This window comes from Macrobrachium rosenbergii, chromosome 4, assembly GCF_040412425.1.
Source record: "Macrobrachium rosenbergii isolate ZJJX-2024 chromosome 4, ASM4041242v1, whole genome shotgun sequence".
Taxonomy (NCBI): Eukaryota; Metazoa; Arthropoda; class Malacostraca; order Decapoda; family Palaemonidae; genus Macrobrachium; species Macrobrachium rosenbergii.
In genome coordinates, this window is record NC_089744.1 from 60,615,625 (window position 1) to 60,637,931 (window position 22,307).

General features: G+C 40.8%; 1 protein-coding gene across 2 annotated transcripts in view; it reads right to left on the minus strand.

The window, feature by feature from the left end:
- The window catches only part of LOC136835045 (5-oxoprolinase), a 262,765-nt gene extending 249,179 nt beyond the window's left edge, over positions 1-13,586 (minus strand). The window contains exons 1-2 of one of the 2 annotated variants that reach the window (XM_067098167.1): positions 13,102-13,586; positions 8,788-8,979 (exon numbers count right to left, since the gene is read on the minus strand). In XM_067098167.1, coding sequence (XP_066954268.1) covers positions 8,788-8,979; positions 13,102-13,272 — 363 coding nt within the window. In that variant the 5' untranslated portion in view covers positions 13,273-13,586. Of the gene's footprint in view, positions 1-8,787; positions 8,980-13,101 lie in introns of those variants that run through there. The other variant, XM_067098171.1, reaches the window with a different exon arrangement.
- Positions 13,587-22,307: the final 8,721 nt, after the last annotated feature.

Consider the following 22,307-nt stretch of genomic DNA (forward strand, 5'->3'; position numbering starts at 1 on the left):
TCAAGATGGAGTAATGATGGGCAGCTATGAAAACTGCTGCATCACTAATAATTTTTGTCTGCAAAACAACACTGTCATATCAGACAACAATATAGTCAATCATAAAAGGTTACTTGGTATTGGGCACTGCAGCATTGGGCATCTGAAATACTGGGCACCAGAAACATTATGTCCAGGTAGCATGAAAGCCCACAGCATCAGTTGAGGCTGACCATGATATAACACAATTGACCTGTAAAGGGTACCGACATGCAAAGCACTTATACCAAAACCAGAAAGGATTGCTGGCAGGTGCAAGGTTCCTACCAAGCACAAGTGTTAAGGAGACATCATGAGAAAATTGGTACGTTAGAAATTCAGCCAGAAAATCCTCTGATTACAACAGAAACCTTCAATGGCCAGAACAACAGAGCAAGAAACTGATCAGTCTTGCAGTAGCAGATACATATCGGGAATGGTATTGGTTTGGGGCAGTGATTAACATAATAGAGATTTGTGTACACAATGCACTGATCATGCTTACACTGATGTGAGCAGTACTGTACTGAAAATGGGTGGTGTGTGCAGATATGATTTCAGATATCTGTCAATATACATGTATCCAAGAAAGTCCTTAAAACATGATTCCCATGGTCTAGGAAATCATATCCAGTGAATATCTTAAAACACAAACGCTCACAGTTCATACGTATGAACTGTCTAAGACAGCCTTCCTCTGGAATGTGACCGTTTAATGTGCAAGCATGTCACAAGATAAAAAGCTGCTGGCCATAAGCTGGCAGCTGATCAGAAACTGACCAATACCTGTACTTGGAACATACACTGGTTCTGTCTCCAACCTGTTTGCACAGATTAAAAAGACAAGAGATCCTTAGATCCCAACTGATCCTTGTGAGTGAGAAGGATCCTCCTCTGTGAGGAAGCTGACACATCCCCTGGACTACTCTCATACTTGGGGACACTACTACTCAAACCCAACAATATCTCGCATAGCCTTGAAACATGACACTGGATCAGACTGTGAACATCTGGAACTGAGTAGTTCTGTACGCACTGGTCCCTGTACTCTGTGACATGTATGTCATATGCATGAACAGAGATTGAGCCAGCCAGCATGACCACCTGCAGCATCCCAGCCCATAAGCATAGGGCACAGTTATTGCCTTTTCAGCCATAAGCATAGACCCTGCAAGGCACAGGCAGGGCATGCACTACCATACCACCTAACAGTCTATTGCTGAGACCTTTGCTACAGTCCCTTGCCAGAAACTGTAACAACACGTTCCACAGTTGTTGCAGGGGATGAACAACCAGGATCATACGGACTGGGTACATCCACAATCACCCTCCTGGTGACGTAACCCACAGGAGGAAGAGAGGAGACACAGATATAAGCAATGCTCCTGACCCAGAGAAGGAAAATGACAAGACAAGAGTACAGGAGTGCATTTGTGATTTCAACACTTCATTAAGATCCTCTCCTAATCTCTCAGAAGCCTCTGTGAAGAACAGGCTGCACAAAAATGCATAGCACTGAAACTGGCCAACAGGAAGGCAACTGATCTACAACTTCCATGGGGGTCTCACTTCATGACCAACTGACATTTACTCAGTAATCAGTCCAATTACAAGGAAATTAAATCTTGCATCCCTTACACAAAAAGTATCACTTTTGGGAAATCCTGACGGCTAACCAAGATGAGAACAGTCCTTACACTAAAATCTCCATCCAAAATGGTTCTAAAACTGAGGAAGGAGAGTGGAGGAAGGGCACAGACAGAGCCACACCTACTCCTGTAGAGAAAATAACCTACTACCACTTTTTATAATATCAAACCAAAGTATTATTGTACAGACAAAAGGGTAATAAACTGTATGGACACTTTATAATATGGGAATACAAGGTCCACTATACAGGTTTGGGCTAGAGAAACAAAAACAATTAAGGGTAATTGGTTATTCTAGCATCACTGACATACTGAACAACCACAAAATGAAGCACAATAAAGATGCTATAATGTCAAGTTTCACAAACTCGTTGGTAACAGTGACTGCACAGAAAACAGACACATCTTAACTTGACCTTGGCAAAAGGCAACATGGAACTGATGGAAGGATACCGATAGCTAAGTGGGTGGAGCCCCTCCACTCACCTGCAAGCCACTATGTATTAACCACCTCATTGCCAAGCTTCAATGACTGTTTGCAGCTCAGCCAGGGCCATTTCTACAAAAAAAGGTAATGGTTTGTATTTTCAAATTCTCAAGAAAATGATATTTTAATGATAAAATAAAGTTTGTTCATACTTACCTGGCAGATATATATATAGCTGTAGTCTCTGAAGGTCCGACAGAATTTCAAAAATTCATGCACACGCAGTGGCCGGACAGGTGGTTAGTACACATTCCCGCCGCTGGGCGCGGGTATCAGGAACCATTCCCATTTTCTATTCAGATTTTCTAACGCCACTGTCTCCTGAGGGGAGGAGGGAGGGCAATATGAATATATATATCTGTTAGGTAAGTATGAACAAACTTTATTTTATCATTAAAATATCATTTTGTTCACGAGACTTACCTGCCAGATATATATATAGCTGAATACCACCTTTGGAGGGGGGTAGAGACAGCTTAAGAATAATGGAAAACAATTTAAGAGATAAAATATTTTGGTTCCTTACCTGATAGCATAGCTGACTGAGTGGTTACTGTCACCCTAGCCTGCTTCTGCTTTACTAGAGACCCCAGCAAGGTAGTGACCTATAAAGCTGGCGCGACTGCTAGATGATCTGTCAACGGGGCGTGACCACAATGTGACTAGACCATGGATCATAATACCAGGACAAACGAGTATACCAACCACCTAACCAGCACTTTAAGATTTATGTAAAAGATTGGGAAGACTGACACCATCAATCGACCCATCAACCATAAAAAAACACAACAAAACACAATTAAAAAACCCCTCCTAAATAGGATTAAAGGATAGGAGCAGAGCTACCACCTGACCCCAAGGTTGTAGCAGCAGCAACGTAAGGTCCCAGAGAATAGCAATTTTCATAAGCTACCTTGACATCTCTTAAGTAGTGTGAGGCAAACACTGATTCACTTCTCCAAAAAGTGGCACTGATAATATCACTGAGCGCCATATTTCTCTGGAAAGCCATGGAGGTAGCGACTGCCCTAACTTCATGGGCGTTCACTTTCAACAACTTAAAGTTGGAGTCGTCGCAACAAGAATGAGCCTCCTTAATGACATTCCTAATGAAGAATGCTAACGCGTTCTTCGACATGGGATTAACAGGATGTTTCACCGAACACCATAAATAGTCCGAGGGACCTCGCAGGTCCTGAGTCCTTCTAAGGTAAAACTTTAGCGCCTAACAGGGCACAGAACTCTCTCAGGATTCTGTCCAGCTAGGTCAGTCAAACCTTGAATCTCAAACGATCTAGGCCAGGGATTAGAAGGCCTTTCATTCTTAGCCAAGAAAATAGGGGACAACGAGCAGACAGCATTGTGTCCCTTGAAGCCCACATGACGGCTGAAAGCCTGAACTTCACTCACTCTTCTTCGTCGCCAGAGCAATGAGGAAGACTGTCTTTCTAGTAACATCCCTTAGAGACGCTGAATGAATTGGCTCAAACGGACTGGCCATTAAAAACTTGAGGACAACATCCAAATTCCAAGTAGGGGAATAGGCCGGGAACTTTAGATGTTTAAAAGATCTCAAGAGATCGTGGAGGTCCTTATTATTAGACAAATCCAGTCCTCTATGGCGGAAAACAGAGGAAAGCATGTCTGATACCCTTTGATAGTTGGGACTGCTAACTTGAGTTTTTCTCTCAAAAGAGAAGGAAATCAGCTATTTGGCTCAAAGAGGTCGAGGAAGAGGAAACTCCTTCTTTCTGCACCAACCTCTGAAGGTTGCCCACTTCGCTTGATACACTTTGATAGAGGAAGCTCTTCTGGCTCTAGCGATGGCCCGTGCCACTCGGCCAGAAAACCCCTCGCTCTGACCAATTTCTCGATAGTCTGAATGCAGTCAGGTTCAGAGCGGGAGGTTTTGATGGTATCTCATGAAGTGGGGTTGTTTGAGCAGATCTGCTCTCAAAGGTAGTGACCTGGGAACGTCCACTAACCAGAAGAGAATCTCCGAAAACCATTGGTTGAAGGCCAAAACGGGCGATGAGCGTCATCCTTGTTCCTTGAGAGGCCGAGAACTTGCTGAAGCACTTCTCCCAGAATTTTGAACGGAGGAAAGGCATAAACGTCCAGACCTGTCCAATCCCAGAGAAGAGCATCTATCGCCACTGCCCCTGGGTCTAGAACAGGGGAGCAGTAGATGGGAAGCCTCGCCGTTCTTGAGGTCAAGAGATCCACGAGAGGGCGACCCCAAAGGGACCAGGGAGGTCTTGGCAAACCTCCTGATGAAGAGTCCATTCCGTTGGAAGAAGTTGGTGGCGCCGACTGAGCAGGTCCGCCGAACATTCTCTACCCTGCAACAAATCTTGTGAGGATTGTAATGTTGCGAGCCTGAGCCCAGAGGAGAATTTCTCTCGGCAAGGCGAACAGGAACGAGAGTGTGTTCCGCCCTGTTTTTTGAGGCACGCCAACGCCGTAGTGTTGTCCGAGTTCACTTGAACAACGTGATTGGCAACTAGAGACTCGAAGACTTGGAGGGCTAGGAAGATTGCTGCCAACTCTTTGATGTTGATGTGCCAGGAAATCTGTTGCCCTTTCCAGGTTCCTGACACTTCCTTCCCTCCCAGTGTTGCTCCCCAACCCGCCAAAGAAGCGCCGGAAAACAACACTAGGTCGGGGCTCAGAAGCTTGAGAGAGATCCCTTTTCCCAACTTCACAGGATCGAGCCACCACTTGAGGGAGTCTTTTATGGAGGGAAGGATCCTTAATTCTTCTTCCAAGTCTTCCTTGTTCTTCCAGTTCTCCAGCAGAAAGAACTGGAGAGGTCTGAGATGTAGCCTTCCTAGAGAAACAAACTTCTCCAGCGAGGAAATGGTCCCCAGCAGACTCATCCATTCCCTCACCGAGCATGTTTCCTTCTCCAAGAAGACTGCGACTTTTTCGCAACAAAGAACTTGCCTTTCTGGCGACGGAGACGCTAGAAAAGCCGCTGAATTCATCTGAATCCCCAGATAAACGATGGACTGAGAGGGGATCAGTTGCGATTTTTCTACATTGATCAGAAGTCCCAGGGACCCACAAGATCCAGAGTAAAATGAAGGTCCTCCAGACACCTTCGTGCTGAAGAAGCACGGATCAGCCAATCGCTCAGGTAGAGAGAGATCCTGACTCCCGAGAGGTGCAACCACCTCGCTATATTCTTCATGAGAAGAGTAAACACCCTCGGGGCTGTGCTGAGTCCAAAGCAGAGAGCCCTGAATTGGTAAGTCTTGCCCCCCAAGACAAAGCGGAGATACTTCTTCGAGCGCGGATGAATCGGGACGTGGAAGTATGCATCTTGAAGGTCTAAAGACACCATCCAATCCCCGGGACGAAGAGCTCCTAAAATAGACTGAGACGTTTCCATCTTGAACTTGTCCTTCTGGACAAAGTCGTTCAGCCTGCTGACGTCCAAGACAGGTCTCCAGCCTTCTGGATGTTTGGAACCAGAAACAGTCTGTTGTAAAATCCCCGGGATTTTGTGTCTAAGACTGGCTCCACTGCTCTCTTCTCGAGCATTTGGTCGAGAAGGTCGAACAGTATCTTCTGCTTGGCAGGGCGGTACTTGGGAGAAAAATCTCTGGGGTCAAGACAAGGGCGGAAGAGTCAGGAAAGGAATTAGGTATCCTCTCTACTACTTGAGGGACCAAGAGTCTGCCCCTCTCTCCAGGCTTGAGCAAAATGAAGAAGCCTGGCTCCTACTGGCATCTGGAGGAGAACGAGTCACTCTGCCGCCCCTCTTGGGGACGACCTTGCCTCTAGGAAAACCTCTGCCTCGAGGTGCGGGTTTGGAGAAACTACCCGTGGAAGAGCCTCCACGAAAGGGCTGCTTCTTTTTAGCCTGATGAGGCACAGAAGACGACGAAGAAGGTGCTGAGGGGACGTTTAGAGGACCTGGAAAGGAGGTCTTGAGTGGCCTTCTCCTGAAGGCTGGAAGCGATATCCTTAACCAAGGTCTGGGGAAGAGATGGCTAGAGAAAGGTGCGAACTGAAGTTCTCCTTCTGAGAAGGAGAAACCGACTTCGCCAAAAGGAGCAGAACAATGCTCTCTTCTTTAAAAGAGCTGACGAAAACTGAGAAGTCAGATCTTCAGAGCCATCTCTGACGGCCTTGTCCATACACGCAAAAACGCTGGACAGCTCCCCAGACTAATAGAACTAGGGCTATTAGCCTTAGTGTGCAGAACGCCCAGACACCAGTCCAAAAGTTAAAAACTTCCACTGTCTTGAAAAGTCCTTTGAGGTGGTGGTCCATTTCAGTAAGAGTCCAGGAAACCTTGAAGAGGACAAGTGGGATCTCCTAGAGGCGTCCACAAGACTAGCGAAGTCCCTTTAGAAGTAGAGGGAACTGACAAACCCATATCTTCCCCTGTGTCGTACCATACTCCGGATTTTCCCGACAAGCGAGAAGGAGGCAAAGCAAAAGAAGTCTTCCTTGGTTCTTCCTAGTAGACATCCAGTCTTGAACTTTCTTAAAAGCCTTCTTGGTAGAGAAGGACTTCTTCATTTAAGAAAGCCAGGAGATTTCCTCGCCTGAGACGAAGCCAACTGCGAAGTGGGGAGCGAGGAGCTGAAGCTTGAAACGTATCCGGAAATAAATCCTTAAACAGACAAGTCAGAGTCTGATAATCGGAAGAAGCAGAAGGAACTTGTTTCTCTTTCGTCCGAGGGTTCTGACGGCAGGGTTCTTCTTCCTCAGCTGGAGGATCAGGAGAGCAGGGAGGAAGGAGTCCGAATCGCTGATACGCCAGCGGACTTAACATGCTTGGAAGTAGAGGCTAAATCTTGATGAGCCTGAACAGAAGAAACGGGAAGTTGGTCATCAAGAAAAACTGCAGGCGTGGTAGCAACATCCGTATGATGAGAAGAGATAACACGAGGAGAGCGAGTAGCGTCCTGGCGAAGAAGCGCATCTCCGTGAACTGGCACGGAAGAGGCTTCACCAAGGAGAGCGCGAAGCGTCCTGGGTGGCGCGCGAGACACAGGGTGAGGCGCGCGAGAAGCGTGAGGAGCGAGGCGTGAGGAGCGCGGGCGCTAGAAACTCGAACATGGCGCGCATCGGGAGAGACGTCAAAATCTTCAAGGAGAGAAGGAATTTCTTTAAAACCTTCCTTAGGCGCAAGACGAGAAGCTTCCGGAGAAGCAGCAGACGAAGACGACGAAGCGGGAGAGTGGGAAGGCCTAGACTTCTTCACAGGCAGATGCAAATCTTTACGACGCGGCCTGGCCTTCCTACGATCCATAAGAGAATCCAGTTGCTGTTGCATGCCTAACAAAATCTGGCAAGTAGGGGACACAGCTCTCTTAGCAGACGGACTGAATTTGCGAGAAGGCGAGCGGAGAGAAGGCTTCTTCTTTCCCAATGGAGAAAGGTCTCCCATCTTAGCGCGAGCAGCGTCAAACTCCGAAGAACGAAACTTCTTCCGATGAGGGACTTCCTCGAAACTTTCAGGTGACGAGCGCAAAACGTCTAGAGGAAGAGGACGTGAAGCGTCCTCTCCTCTCAGGCTTCTCATGAGGGGTCGAGAGTCCAACCGAGCGCTCCAACCCCGACAAGGGGAGGACATGTCGGAGGACGAGAAGCATTCCTTATGGATGCGTGTCTTGAGCACGATCCCTGGCAGCCTGGGTGGAGTCAACAGGACCTGCCGAAGGGACGTCAGATCGGAGGGGAGTCCCCGTAACCTTCATGCGGCTTTCGACATGCCCTCTCCCCGGGTCTTGGGAGTTCGGCAGAGGTCCAGGCCTAGAAGCATTATAGGGTCGATCTGACGCCCCCTCCACAACACTAGGGGGATTAACACACACTACACTTTGCGCTTGCAGGGCATTCACTTTGTTTTCAAGAGCGCGAATAGACTCAAGAACTAGAGTCAGAGCATTACTTTCTGCAACAACCTCAGGCCCAAGGCAACACTAAAGGGTTAGGACTACAAGCTACAGGGTTACTAACGTGAGAAATCCCTGACCGACCGTCCACAGAAGCACTCCTGGAGGAAGACCTCCTCACCCTATCACGCCCAATTTACGCATATAGGATTCGTACTTCTTCCATTCTCCCTCAGATAATCCCTCACATTCATTACAACGATTATCCACAGAGCATTCCATACCTCTACATTTCATACATAAAGTGTGAGGGTCTACCGAAGCCTTCGATAGCCTCACCTTACACCCACCCAAGCTACACACGATAGCTAGAGGAAGACATTATATAAAGAAAAGTCAAAGGCCAAATTCAAAAACAGTCCAGAAAAGCGTATGCCAAGTCACAGATCCAAGTCGATACCAAAAACAACCAAAATACTCAAATGACAAAATATTGAAATCCAAAAGCGGAGGAACTGACAACAGGTGTTGACAGTCCGCGACAGAGAAAATCTGAATAGAAAATGGGAATGGTTCTGATACCCGCGCCCCAGCGGCGGAATGTGTACTAACCACCTGTCCGGCCACTGCGTGCCGCGAAATTTGAAATTTGTCGGACCTTCAGAGACTACAGCTATATATATATCTGGCAGGTAAGTCTCGTGAACAAAATTTGTTTTCCAATAGATCGTATAATAGATTAGCATTCAATAATTATTAATTAGTAATAGCCACTTACCAAATCGAATATGTTTGGCCTTGCCTGATTACCAATGTGCAACAGATCTCTGAAACCTTTAGTTATGGCCAAAGCAATTCTTTCTCCTTTACGCTCTAAGAGAGCATTTGTAGCTACAGTAGTTCCCATACGTATCCAACCTATTTTGTTAGTTGCAATAGGTGAAGAACGAGGCAGATTTTCTCCAGTTTCCTGAAACAGTCAAGATGAAAATTTTTACAGCATGGTCCACAAATGCCTATAACTACAATATGTTGTTTAGAAAATGCAACCAAAAATCTACTCACTTCATTTATACTTACAGCACAGAAAACACTAATTCTTTACGTTTACCTAACATTCAGTGTACAGTATTATAACTACAATTACTATCCATGGGACCAAGTCTTATTGTAAAAATTGTTTTGTTCATAAATTTCATTCTAGAGTAAACATTCAATGTTCCAAGTTTGAGTTTTATTTTACAGTATTCATTACCAATTGCTGAAGACTTTTATTTACTTCATACATTCATTCGTAATATTGCTCTTGTAGGTGGAGCATTTCATCTTGTGTTTTCCTTACTGGCAAGACTAACTGAAAACAAATGTTTTTAATTGAAATTTTTTACATCAAAAATATATAAATTTTCATAATAAAATCTATTATTTGGATACTTACCTACTGTTAAAGCACACCATAAGTCTTTCCACTGTTGCATCTACAAGGTATACATATAGTTAAGTGGAAAGATACTCTTTCTACTGGTCTACCTACCACCATTTAACAGGCTACAATGACTGATTCAGCTGTTACCAAATATACTCTTACATAAATGTCAGTTTCCTACTGAGGTGCACCACATGCCAATATTTTGAAGGGTATGGGAAAGGAGAAAACCAAACAATAAAAAAATGAGTGATTAGCTAAAAAAAAACAGCCTAACTACTAAAATGCATACTACAAACTGGGCAGAGGGAGGAATACTGTTTAGGCCTATGCTTCATATCCTTGACAACAAATCAACAGCTAATGTATGAAAATTTCTCACCAAAATGAGATTTAATATAGCTGATGGTGTTTTCCTCATGGAATTCACAGTGCATGACGATCATCAGCAAGACATTCACCTGTTAGTGAAGCAGGCACCACAGTTTTCCAAGTAACAGGCTAAACTTCCTGACGTCTAACAGATACCTCTCATAGGTACCTGTGTACACCTAAGGTACTTGTGCAGACTGAATGAGGGTCTTGCTTGAGAAGCTTCCTCAAAGGTGAGTTAAATAGATGAGATCATGTTCAGGTGGGGTACTGGGGTTGTCTCCCCCGATTCATTGCATTCATGAAGGAGCTCAATGAACTTTCAAAAGCATTGTCCAACTCGGCCTCCTGGGAATCTCATGGAGCATGGCCCTCTAGTCCTACTAGATCCCTAAAAGCATGGGACGGATCCTCTCCTATGAGAAAGGACAACATGAAAGTCTGGCTCAAGGTTGCCCACAGGAATGTGATGCACAATCAGTTCCAATGCTACTAATTAATAAGCCATGAACCAAGGATGACCTATGAATGGAATAAGGTTCTAAACCACAGCATCTCTCTCGCTAGACTTTCCATGATTAGCAAAAGATAACTAATAGAGGCCACAGGAGAGTGAGCATGAAGCACAAATGCTATCTTGCATGCTCACATCAGGGGCTTGGGGAGAATCCAGAACCAACCGAGGTGCTGCACAATTCTGCATCAGCTACGACACCCACAGGTATCATTAACAGCAACCTGTTGTGTGTGATCCCCTTCTGCATGCATGCATTAGGAGACTGAAAATGTACTAAATGAGCATAAGGAACCCAAATATCAATCATTCCTACTGCAGACATAGCCCCGCAGGTTAGTGGGTGCTGCGGATGACCCTAGATGGGAGAAGGTGCTCACTCCAAGTCTCCCAGGACCTCTTGTGAGAAGGCTTCTTGGATTTCTTCTTTTTCCTGCAAGAGGAAGGAGGAGGAGACAAGGAGGCGGACAAAACGGAGGAAAAACTCAACACTGAGGAGGTGGTAGGATAGCACTAACTCTTCTTCCCTTCCTACCTCAGAAAACTGATCAAGACAGGAGGTCACCAAAGCTGCAGCTAAAGAAGGAGCAGGAGTATCTCTTGACTACAAGCTCTACTGCAACAAGAGGGTGAGCCCTACTCCTTAGCCGAAATGAAGTCAAAGAGGGACTTCCTGGGATGTCCAATGAAGGCTATATCTTCCAAAAGTACTTAAACAGTGACAAATGTGCACCTGGGGCAAGTGGGGTATAAGGGTTGAAGTCCTACTATGGAAAATGCTTGGACAATGGTACCTGGCACATCGGTGTAAGGGTTGAGGTCCTACTATGGAAAATGCTTGGACAATGGTACCTGGCACATCATCTACTGAAATCATACTGGTAGGCATACTACCTTCTACATATACCTTACCCACCCCACCAAGGAGGAGCAGCACATGAAAAAGGTAGGGGAAAAGGAATAGCAGCAAAAGGAAAAGAACTGGAATGATTTGGTGGAGCCACCTGGGAAGTGTTCCCTCCCGAGGCAAATGGTTAAGCATACCTTAGTTTTACCAGACCACTGAGCTGATTAACAGCTCTCCTAGGGCTGGCCCAAAGGATTAGACTTATTTTACATGGCTAAGAACCAACTGTTTACTTAGCAACGGGACCTACAGCTTATTGTGGAATCTGAACCACATTATAGCGAGAAATGAATTTCTATCACCAGAAATAAATTCCTCTAATTCTTCCTTAGCCGGCTGGAGGCTTGAACTCGGGCCTAGCAAGTGCTAGCCCACAACTCTACCGACTCGCCCAACGAGGAACTTATGCTTTCAATCCCACTTCCTAATAAACTTCCCAGCAGAGTGGGGGACCAACCAACACACTCTTCACCGGGGGAGAGGTGAGTACAAGACTGCCCCTACAAGCAATGCAATACCTGTGTGGGTTAGTATCAACAAGGGTGACAACAAGTGAGTAAAGGGTATTCCCTCCACTCACCCCCTTGTAACCACCAATTAACTACTTTGTAACAAGTTCAATGACCATTCTCACCTTGAACTGAAGGATACTCCTACTTGAAAAGCAATGGTTTGTATTTCTGTGGGGAACGCACGTCCCTTATTTGCTTTTAAGCTGGCTGTGACCCGCAGAAAGAGACTGCATACTCTTCTGCACTTTTACCCCCATGTCCCTACAATTACCACTGCCACATCCTTCAACATAGGTTAAAGGGGGTCAAGACCTGATGTCCAAATTTATGCTATTACAATACTATTCTGAAAAACAACTTTCAAAACTTTTAAAGTGTGGGGGGAGGGGCTGATCAGGGAGAACCTAACATCCTAGCTTAGGTTAGGTGGGAAAGGTTAGCTAAGGATGATTTCCCATAATTATCAATTCCACAGCTTCAGACCTTTTATTTTTCTTTTCCTTATTGTTACCAACTACAAACGTTAACCAAACAATGTAGAATATGCATTCCTTCCATATTATACATTTCAGTTAGTGAAATTCACTCATTTATTATTTTCCCCACCCTAAAATCTTAGTTCCCCAGTTTCCACTCTGGTCCCACTGTAATTGTTGCGTACAGGAGAAGAAAGACCAACACAAGTGGTTTGCAAAAGCAACAGGACTACTGGTCAAAAACAAACAAGAAACAAATTAGGCAGCCAAAACTATATGGTTCATGTGATTGGTAATTAATTAATTTATTCTATATTTTACTACTGCATTGACCAAAATTTGTCCAGAAATATTCCAAGTTTTACAAAGTCTAATTATGTTCTAGACAGTTGTAGGTGTAGGCCTAAATATCATTTTGGAGGGGTAAAACTTTACCTTAACATAATTTTTATTTCCTCAAAAAGCACTGACACTTTGCCGTTGGCTCTAAATTAAAACTTATATATTATAAACATCTTCCAAACTATTTTTTTGTGTATAGATGCATGCTTTTTTTTAACCTTTCTTATTACAATTTGGTTGTTACTTTGTAAAATATCACGAAAGCAAGGACCCCCCTATACGAACCAAGTTACTTATAACCTACCTATTGGCAATGAAATAATTGTTAAATGCGATAAGGACAACGACCACAAACTTATGTATGATAAAGAATTTGCATTCGACGCTTAACCAACTAGCCAATGTACTAGCCTAACTTAGGCTAACACTACTTAAATTAGAAGAAAATAACACAATACTGCCTAAAGCTAAGAAAATATTAAAGAAAACTGCAGGAGGTGACTTATCCTGCCATGAAGAATAAAAATAAAATTCTTAACCCACCTGTTCTAGAATACGCCGAATACCTTCAGTCGGTGCATCAGCGTAGTTACTTGGGTCCACGGAGAGGAGTTTTAATACCCTTATTTTTCCATCTGGGCAAGCAGCGAACACGTCAGTAAATGTACCACCACGATCAATGGCAAAACAGAATTTATCCTGAAGGCTGACCATTTCGTGTCAACTTGTAGTTGTCGGAGATTACAGAAAACTTCGACAAATTTGGCAGTATGAAGCGACGATCGTCCTCTAAGGCTCCTCTGGCAGCACTGGACGCAGCATTAGGCAATCAGGCTCTCTGTCTCTAGCTCATGATTGCCATTAATTCTGGCAGTAACCAGACCGTGCCAAAAGCTCAAGGGATAACCTTTCGTCCAAGGGCCACCATCGTATTGTTTATTTTTTTCACTGGTACGTTACGGTTGCGGATGTAAAGTGTACGTAGGAACATTGATTTCTCTTTCTGATGGGGCCTTAGCCGCTTGCTCTGCATATACTATATATGAACATGAATCATGCATTATAATACAAATAGTTTACCATTGACAGTGGTTTACCACAACATATAATGTTTTGATTTACCCTTGTCACATATAATTAAAATAAATGACAGATTTCAATTATCTTTCACGTAGAAACAGATGCATATAATAGACTGTTTGTGATGTGTAACATATTCACACCTGTTGCAAGTTATGCAAGACCTTAAATGCCTTGACACCCCAAAGAATTAGAGGTGGTCAAGCCGGTGCCCCGGTGAGTTTTCCATCTTACCCCTCTCAAAATATACGCGGTGACTGCTGATTACATTTATTCTAATTATATGTGACAATGATAAATCAAAACATCGTATGTTGACTAGATTTTAGTCACCAGTCAATAGTAGCTGTTTATGCACAATAAACTGTAAATGTATTTAGTACCCACTTGCCGAATCTTGTATTATAGCCCAGTTCTTCTATCAGTGCATGCATGAAAATATGTGAAAATGCTTGCGTACGCACCTAAAAAAATGCTTTTGTACAGGATCAATATCATGACCGTGACATTTGAGGCAGCCAGACTCAAGTATATTTTTTGCAGACAGTTTATTTTTCCCAACCTTTCTGAAATGAAAGACAACTATTAAGGTTAGACTCAGATATGGTTACACTTACTAGACGCAATCACACAATATAACCTCAAATTTCAATTATATAGTCATTAGTTGATGAAACGTGTATATATATATATATATATATATATATATATATATATATATATATATATATATATATATATATATATGTGTATATATGTGTGTGTGTGTGTACATACATACACACACATACACGGACACACACACACACACACACACACACACACACATATATATATATATATATATATATATATATATATATATATATATATATATATATATATATATATATATATATATATATATACATATACATATACACGTTTCATCAACTAATGACTATATAATTGAAATTTGAGGTTATATTGTGTGATTGCGTCATAGTAAGTGTAACCATATTTGTGAGTCTAACCTTAATAGTTGTCTTTTATTTCAGAAAGGTTGGGAAAAATAAACTGTCTGCAAAAAGTATACTTGAGTCTGGCTGCCTCAAATGTCACGGTCATGATATTGATCCTGTACAAAAGCATTTTTTTAGGTGCGTACGCATGCATTTTCACATATTTTCATGCATGCACTGATAGAAGAACTGGGCTATAATACAAGATTCGGCAAGTGGGTACTAAATGCATTCACAGTTTATTGTGCATAAACAGCTACTATTGACTGGTGACTAAAATCTAGTCAACATACGATGTTTTGATTTATCATTGTCACATATAATTAGAATAAATGTAATCAGCAGTCACCGCGTATATTTTGAGAGGGGTAAGATGGAAAACTCACCGGGGCACCGGCTTGACCACCTCTAATTCTTTGGGGTGTCAAGGCATTTAAGGTATTGCATAACTTGCAACGGGTGTGAATATGTTACACTTCACAAACAGTCTATTATATGCATCTGTTTCTACGTGAAAGATAATTGAAATCTGTCATTTATTTTAATTATATGTGACAAGGGCAAATCAAAACATTATATGTTGTGGTAAACCACTGCAAATGGTAGCCTAAACTATTTGTATTATAATGCATGATTCATGTTCACATTCAGTATATTCAGAGTAAACAGCTAAGGCCCCATCAGAAAGAGAATTCTATGTTCCTAAGTACACTTTACATTCGCGACCGTAACGTACCAGTGAAAAAAATAAACAATACGATGGTGGCCCTTGGACGAAAGGTTCTTCTTCTTTTAACGTGCTTTTTCCCATTTTTCATATGGGGTAAGCACGATTGTCCCTTGGGATTTTGGCACGGTCGGGTTACTGTTAGAATTAATTGCTTTTAGGCAATGGGTGGTACAAGGACGCTTTCTTTATATATATATATATATATATATATATATATATATATATATATATATATATATATATATATATATATATATATATATATATATATATAAAGAAAGCATCCTTTTACCACCCATTGCCTAGAAGCAATGAAATAATCTAACCTTATGACTATAACAACGCAAACGTAAGCATGATTTTACCATTTGGCGTTTTATCCCCGAACGGGGTGTGGCTCTTTGAAGAAAGGACAACAATCGCTGTCTCGTTCATACCACTGATGAATCTTGGTTAAAATCCTGCATGAAAAAAATCCTACTCAATAGGCTCATCAGAAGTGCACTGAACCCTACAAACGCACTACGCCATATCTCATACAAATTCTGGTGGTTTCCAGACGCCGAGGCCCTGCCTTTTTAATACCTTTTCATGTTATCTATCCGTTCTTTTCTATGTCTACCTCTCTTCCTTCCTCCTAACACTTCCAAATCAACATCCTCCATTCTTTCCACGTGGTCCTTTCTTTCCCCTTCTCTAATCTTCTTTCCATCTCCACATACCTCGACATTCTTTATCCTTTTAATTCTTCTTATGGGGCATATGCTACGCAAACGACCCGTCCCTACGGCTTCTACCTTTCTTTCTTTCATTTGCATGTAGCATCCATTTCATACATTAGCACACTGGTATCCGTAGGCCCACCAATTTTCCTCCCAATATATCAGCACACATCTTGCTGTTTTATTACTTCGCCAGTTACATGGATCATCTCTGCCTCCATTCTTCAACGATCCGTATCAGCATTCATTGCTCAATCTTCCTGGATTTTGCTCACATTCATAACCTTACCTTTGCTCAAATTTACAATCAGTTTTCTATTTTCTGAAAATATTTTCACATTCTTTCAATAGCCTCTGCAGTTTTTCCTCACTATCCCAATGAGTACTTTCTCATCTGAATACATCAGCCATTTCACACTCCATTCACGGCCCATCTTATCCAACGGCTTTGCACCCACATATATAGTCCTTTTTCTGCCTTCTCTCGTCACCCCATCCATAAAGATATTAAACAGCCATGGAGACATAGCGCACTCTTGCCCCAACCCCATTTTATACCCCATTCATTTGTGACGGTAGAAAGTCACTCATCTAAGTCATACTGGTTATTTACGAACTGATTCATCATCCCTCTCTAATATCTTTAAATTATTACTGTAAGATTAATTATAAAACCACGAAAAGGAAAATTTTATTTATCAACGAATGTATAGCAGTGTAGCCACCCCTTGTTTTGTGTTTTCCTTCTCCCCAAATGACTGGCAACAGACTCATGACCAAACTTCAAAGCAGCTTTCCTAAGCTCCTGTGGTACCACAAGTCTTAACAGAATACTAGTATCTTGCTTATCAGCACTTGGGTATAGCAGACCCTCATACAGTATAAACTGATGAATTAAAGCTCTGGGAAACCTCTTTCTAGGGAATTTTCCTTCTCCTAAGTAACCAATCGAGTCACCCCATCTTGTTTCAACTATCTGTTTAGTCTTATATAAAGAGATAGGTGAAACAAGATGGGGTGACTCGATTGGTTACTTAGAAGGAGGAAAATTCCCTAGAAAGAGGTTTCCCAGAGCTTTAATTCATCAGTTTATACTGTATGGGGGTTTGCTATACCTACATAAGAGCTGATAAGCAAGATACTAGTATTCAGTTAAGGCTTGTGGTACCACAGGAGCTTAGGAAAGCTGCTTTGAAGTTTGGTCATGAGTCTGTTGCCAGTCATTTGGGGAGGAGGAAAACACAAAACAAGGGATGGCTACACTGCTATACATTCGTTGATAAATAAAATTTTCCTTTTCGTGGTTTTATAATTAATCTTACAGTAATAATTTAAAGATATTAGAGAGGGATGATGAATCAGTTCGTAAATAACCAATATTACTTAGATGAGTGACTTTCTACCGTCACACATTCTCCTGCTTGCAGATTCTATTATGCTTCACTTCTATCACACAATGAACACAACATGCATTTTTTTTATCTCTACTTCCTAACTTCTCACTTAAATGTTTCACAAACAAAACCTGATTTTGATCACACAAATATATATATATATATATATATATATATATATATATATATATATATATATATATATATAGATAGAGAGAGAGAGAGAGAGAGAGAGAGAGAGAGAGAGAGAGAGAGAGAGAGAGAGAGAGAATGCGTGTACACTGTTGTAGATGATTACGGTCTTTGGGTGTTCTCAGCATGGTAGCATCCGTTGTCGATTGTCTTTAAATAATAGAAAGCAATATAACAAGCGATCCTTGCATGGGCTAATAAAGCAGATTATTGAAACTCGGGATAGATTTTATAAAATGTGTTGGTTTCTTCCATTTTCATCATGATTTTCAATGCAAGAGTAATGCTGTCAGTCTTTAGAGTAAAACATATGAGAAGCTGAAAGTAATGTGTAGAATGAATATTTAACAAAAGTCGGAAAACCTTAGTATTCAAGAAACCCAAGGCATAGATGTGTGAAATACTGTTACGTGGAATTATTGCCTTTCTTTAGTCTGATAAACTTACGTGAGTGTCGAATGGGGGTTTATTAGTCACTATTGAATGATAAGACAGAGTAATAAATGCCATATGGATTTTATGGAATTTCTTATCATTTTTATCTTTCATACTGTATTTTCATCACTTCTACAAACAATGAGAGGAGTGAGATGGCCGCTTCGTGTTAGCACTGGCGTCCTTTGTTCTCACAGTTAGTGGTTTATCCAGAAGTATTTGTAGAGATCTGTTTTTGGACTTAATATGAAAATATGCCAACCAAATTTATTACAACGTTCATGATCAAATAGCGATAGTTATGTAAAGTTCTTAGAGACCTGGTATAATTTCCAAGTTTTCTGCTGGGCATCTGGATCAAATGTAACTTTAAAGGTGAGAGCATGCGAGCTTATACGCATTAAAAAAGTAAGCAAAAAATCTCTTATTGCAATGTCATGCTAGCATGACTTTGCAGTGAGACTATTGCGAGTAATTACTGTCGACAAAAACAAGAAAATCAGTCCGCAACCGCTCCGTTTCATTTGCTTTGAAGAGGTACAAAACTTCCTCAAATATGTCATTGTCGATAAGGTCTTTAGGCTACTTATGATTTAAAGCTATAGTGTGAAACTTTTTCCTTTTTTCTGTTTTTACTTTACGCATAAGTGGTTTATCGTTGTCCTATCAAGAATTATTGGCAAGTGGTACACCAGTTGTTACAGAACATCACAAAATGATCAATATCTTACCTAAAAACCAGTTGACATTGAGAACAAATCACTTTACTAAGGCATTATTGTGCACCGTCATTAATGGCCTTCAGAAATACATAAATAATGGCAAATGTGCTCTTTCAGTACCTCTAGACCTAACTACAGCAGTGCAAAGCTAAGGATAAAAGCTTGGAAATGGAAAGGCGATACACGGGAAAGGTAAAAGTTACCTCGCTAGTAGAACTATTAAAGTAAAAAAAAAAAAAAAAAAATCGCGAATCTACATTGAACTCTCTCTTAGGAGAAGTACCACAAGTCAGTGCCCTAGGACCGACATTATTTAATGTAAATATTATATACTCTCGAATACAGTACCCTTCCTACTTTTGGACAACACCAAAGATATCATGACCACACTAGTGGAAGTAATGAAGGACAGCAGAGTTAGATAAACGGAAAGCGACTGAAATTGTTTGGAGATTGAATAAAAAGCACATTGATAGGGAAAAAGTAAACATTTGAAAAATGTTGATCTTAAAACAGGAAATATATAGAAATATAAAGGTGCTAGTAGTAAAGACGACGAGGAACTCTGGAGATGGACACGTTAAAAATGATTGTAAATAACCATGTAATCACAAGGTTCCTGTTTATGGTTTATCAGATTATGTACTACAGAGATTAATGCAGCCAAGATAATGGCGAATAAAACACTCCTGGATAGAATTACAACCATTTAATTTAGCTTCACTGATTATACTCAAGTAATTCATGTAAAACATATTTTGGCAAGCATCGCAGTTAAGTATGTGAAACCGAAATATAGAAAAAATCTCCTACAAAAATATTCTACTAAAGGTATAACTACAACAGGAAGTACGGGTACATATAGATTAATAGAGCCAAGAAAAGTCAAAGACACAGGAAAACTGACATTGGAATTCGGCCACCCAGGCTACATAATTAATTGCCCAAAGAACTTGAAGGAAGTGAGACTTGAAAGAAGTTTAAGAAGAAATTAACGTCATAGCTATAAAATAAACAATTATAACACAGGGACAACTATATAGACAACTATAAACGTAACTGTTAATGAATGGGTCCTGAATGATGGGCCAATTGAGGGACGACATGCATCCAAAATTATACAAGGACGATAATAACATCATTCTACATTAGTTCTTTCATTAGGTTAGATGAACTTGTAGATCTATGAATGTTAATGATTCCAGAAACTCTGTGCCTCCATTATAACTATTTATTTAACTGATGCTTGTGTGACGTTGATTTAACAGAGTATTAATCGCTGATTACTGGTCCCTTCAGGCAAATTGGTGTGAGCCAATCTGGGGGATTATTTGTGATGTCAAGGCTGACCGTTGGTTCAGGAGCAGCCTTCCCAGAGACAAACTTCTTATTTTTCAGGCCAAAATGCAAATGCAGTTAGGGGGTATACACATAAATAGTGCTGCCATAGTTGTTAGTGAGTTTTGTGATTGAGATAATTAAACTTTCGGTGAAATTTAACATGGGTTACAGGGAAACTGGCAAAGAAAAGGCAGACATAATCTATGTAATCTAGATCAGTAAGAAAAATTCATACAATATGATGAAAAGTGTTTACTGTTACACTGTTCGAGATGCCATAGAAATATGTCATTTGTTATATGCATATGCCCAAACGAGGCAGATTAAAATTCCCATCAAAATATATATACAAGTAACCACAAACGTAACGAGTATACATGTCTATATTCATATATATATATATATATATATATATATATATATATATATATATATATATATATATATATATATATATATATATATATATATATATATATATATATATATATATATATATATATATAAGGCAAATATATGACAACAGATTTTGTTTCTTAAGTGTACACAAAATATTTTAACTACACACACGTGCATACTTAATAAACTACATTTCATTCATTCCTGCATGGTTCACATTTACACTTAAATTTACAGTTTTTGCGGCTTATTTGCCATGTTCAAAATGCGTAGCCTGAAAAAGTACGGCAACGAACAAAATAAGTTATTGCATCATTCAGCAAGGGGATAAAGTGCCCAATATAAGAGTATAGCCTTTTGGTAGCACCACTACCGGGTTTTAGTCTTTTTACTCCATGATAAAATTAGGACTTATTTTCCATGGTTTAAAATTGTTCCGAAAATGTCTGATGTTTTTTTTTTTAACTTTCCCCTTTTTCTGATTATTGCACTTATCCATGTGTTTTCTTCTGTTGGCGAATATGTGCCAAGGAACCCATGTTCAGAAAACTTACGAACAATGAAGCCTCCAAGGCATTCTAGACCTTCTTCTTCTTCTTCCCCAACAGAATCTCGGTTATTTGTTAAGCAAAATGACATTGCTGATAGGCTTAATTCCTGTTGAAGACATTCATTATCATCAACAGCGAGATAAGAAAAACAACCAGATGATGCATCATTTTCTATGTCTTCACAACTGCTATCATTATTACAATTCGATCCTTAGAAGGTGTGATCTAACCTGATGTTTAACTGACACAGGTGATGCTCTAAAGTTCTAAACCGTTCTGATTTAGCCTGTAAATTAATATATATGAATATATTAAATTTTGTTTTTACCATGTCAAGCAATTTAGTAAAAGACTTGGAAGAGGTGGCCAACCCTTTCTGAAATTGGTAAAATCCTTTTCTTTCCACAGACCCACATGCATGATACAGCATCAATCATGCTATCCAATAGCTACTTAGTTTTGTGTTTGCAAGTTCAATCCATATGCATCGTAAGGGACTCGAGAATTAAGTAAATGATTTAGGATATGAAATGACTTATAGGTTGCCAGGGCACGTCCTGAAATAAACCCTTGCTCCCAGACTATATACTCCTGTGATTTGGCGGTCGTTTCGCTGCTAAATCATCATCGTTGTTAATAAGGTCGTTTGGTGTTGTTTCAACGCAAGGGGTGACGTGCCTAAAACAGTTTTTTTCTCTCTCTAGGATTTCTGTGTTGTGGTTGGTTCTCTATGGGTTGTTCTGTCCTGGTTAAATTCTTGCTTTCATGATGAATTTTGAATAAGACCGATTTCACACTACTACAACTAATAATAAAACGATATCCAGGTACAAAACTACCTTTCAGACATGGGTAGATAATAGGAAGAAATGTCAGATAGAACTCATAAGGTCAAATACGGGAGACAATAGGAAGAAACGGTAAATAAAACTCATAAGGTCAGATACAGTAGACCACAGGAAGAAATGTTAAATAAAAATCATAAGTCAAATACCTAGATAGTAGGAAGTAATGTTAAATAATACTTATAAGGTTCAGTACGGTAGATAGTAGGAAGGAATGTTGAATAAAACTAACAAGGTCATATACGGTATAGTATAGGAAGAAATGTTGACTAAAACTTCTAAGGCAAATACGGTAGATAGTAGGAAGGAATGTTGAATAAAACTAACAAGGTCATAT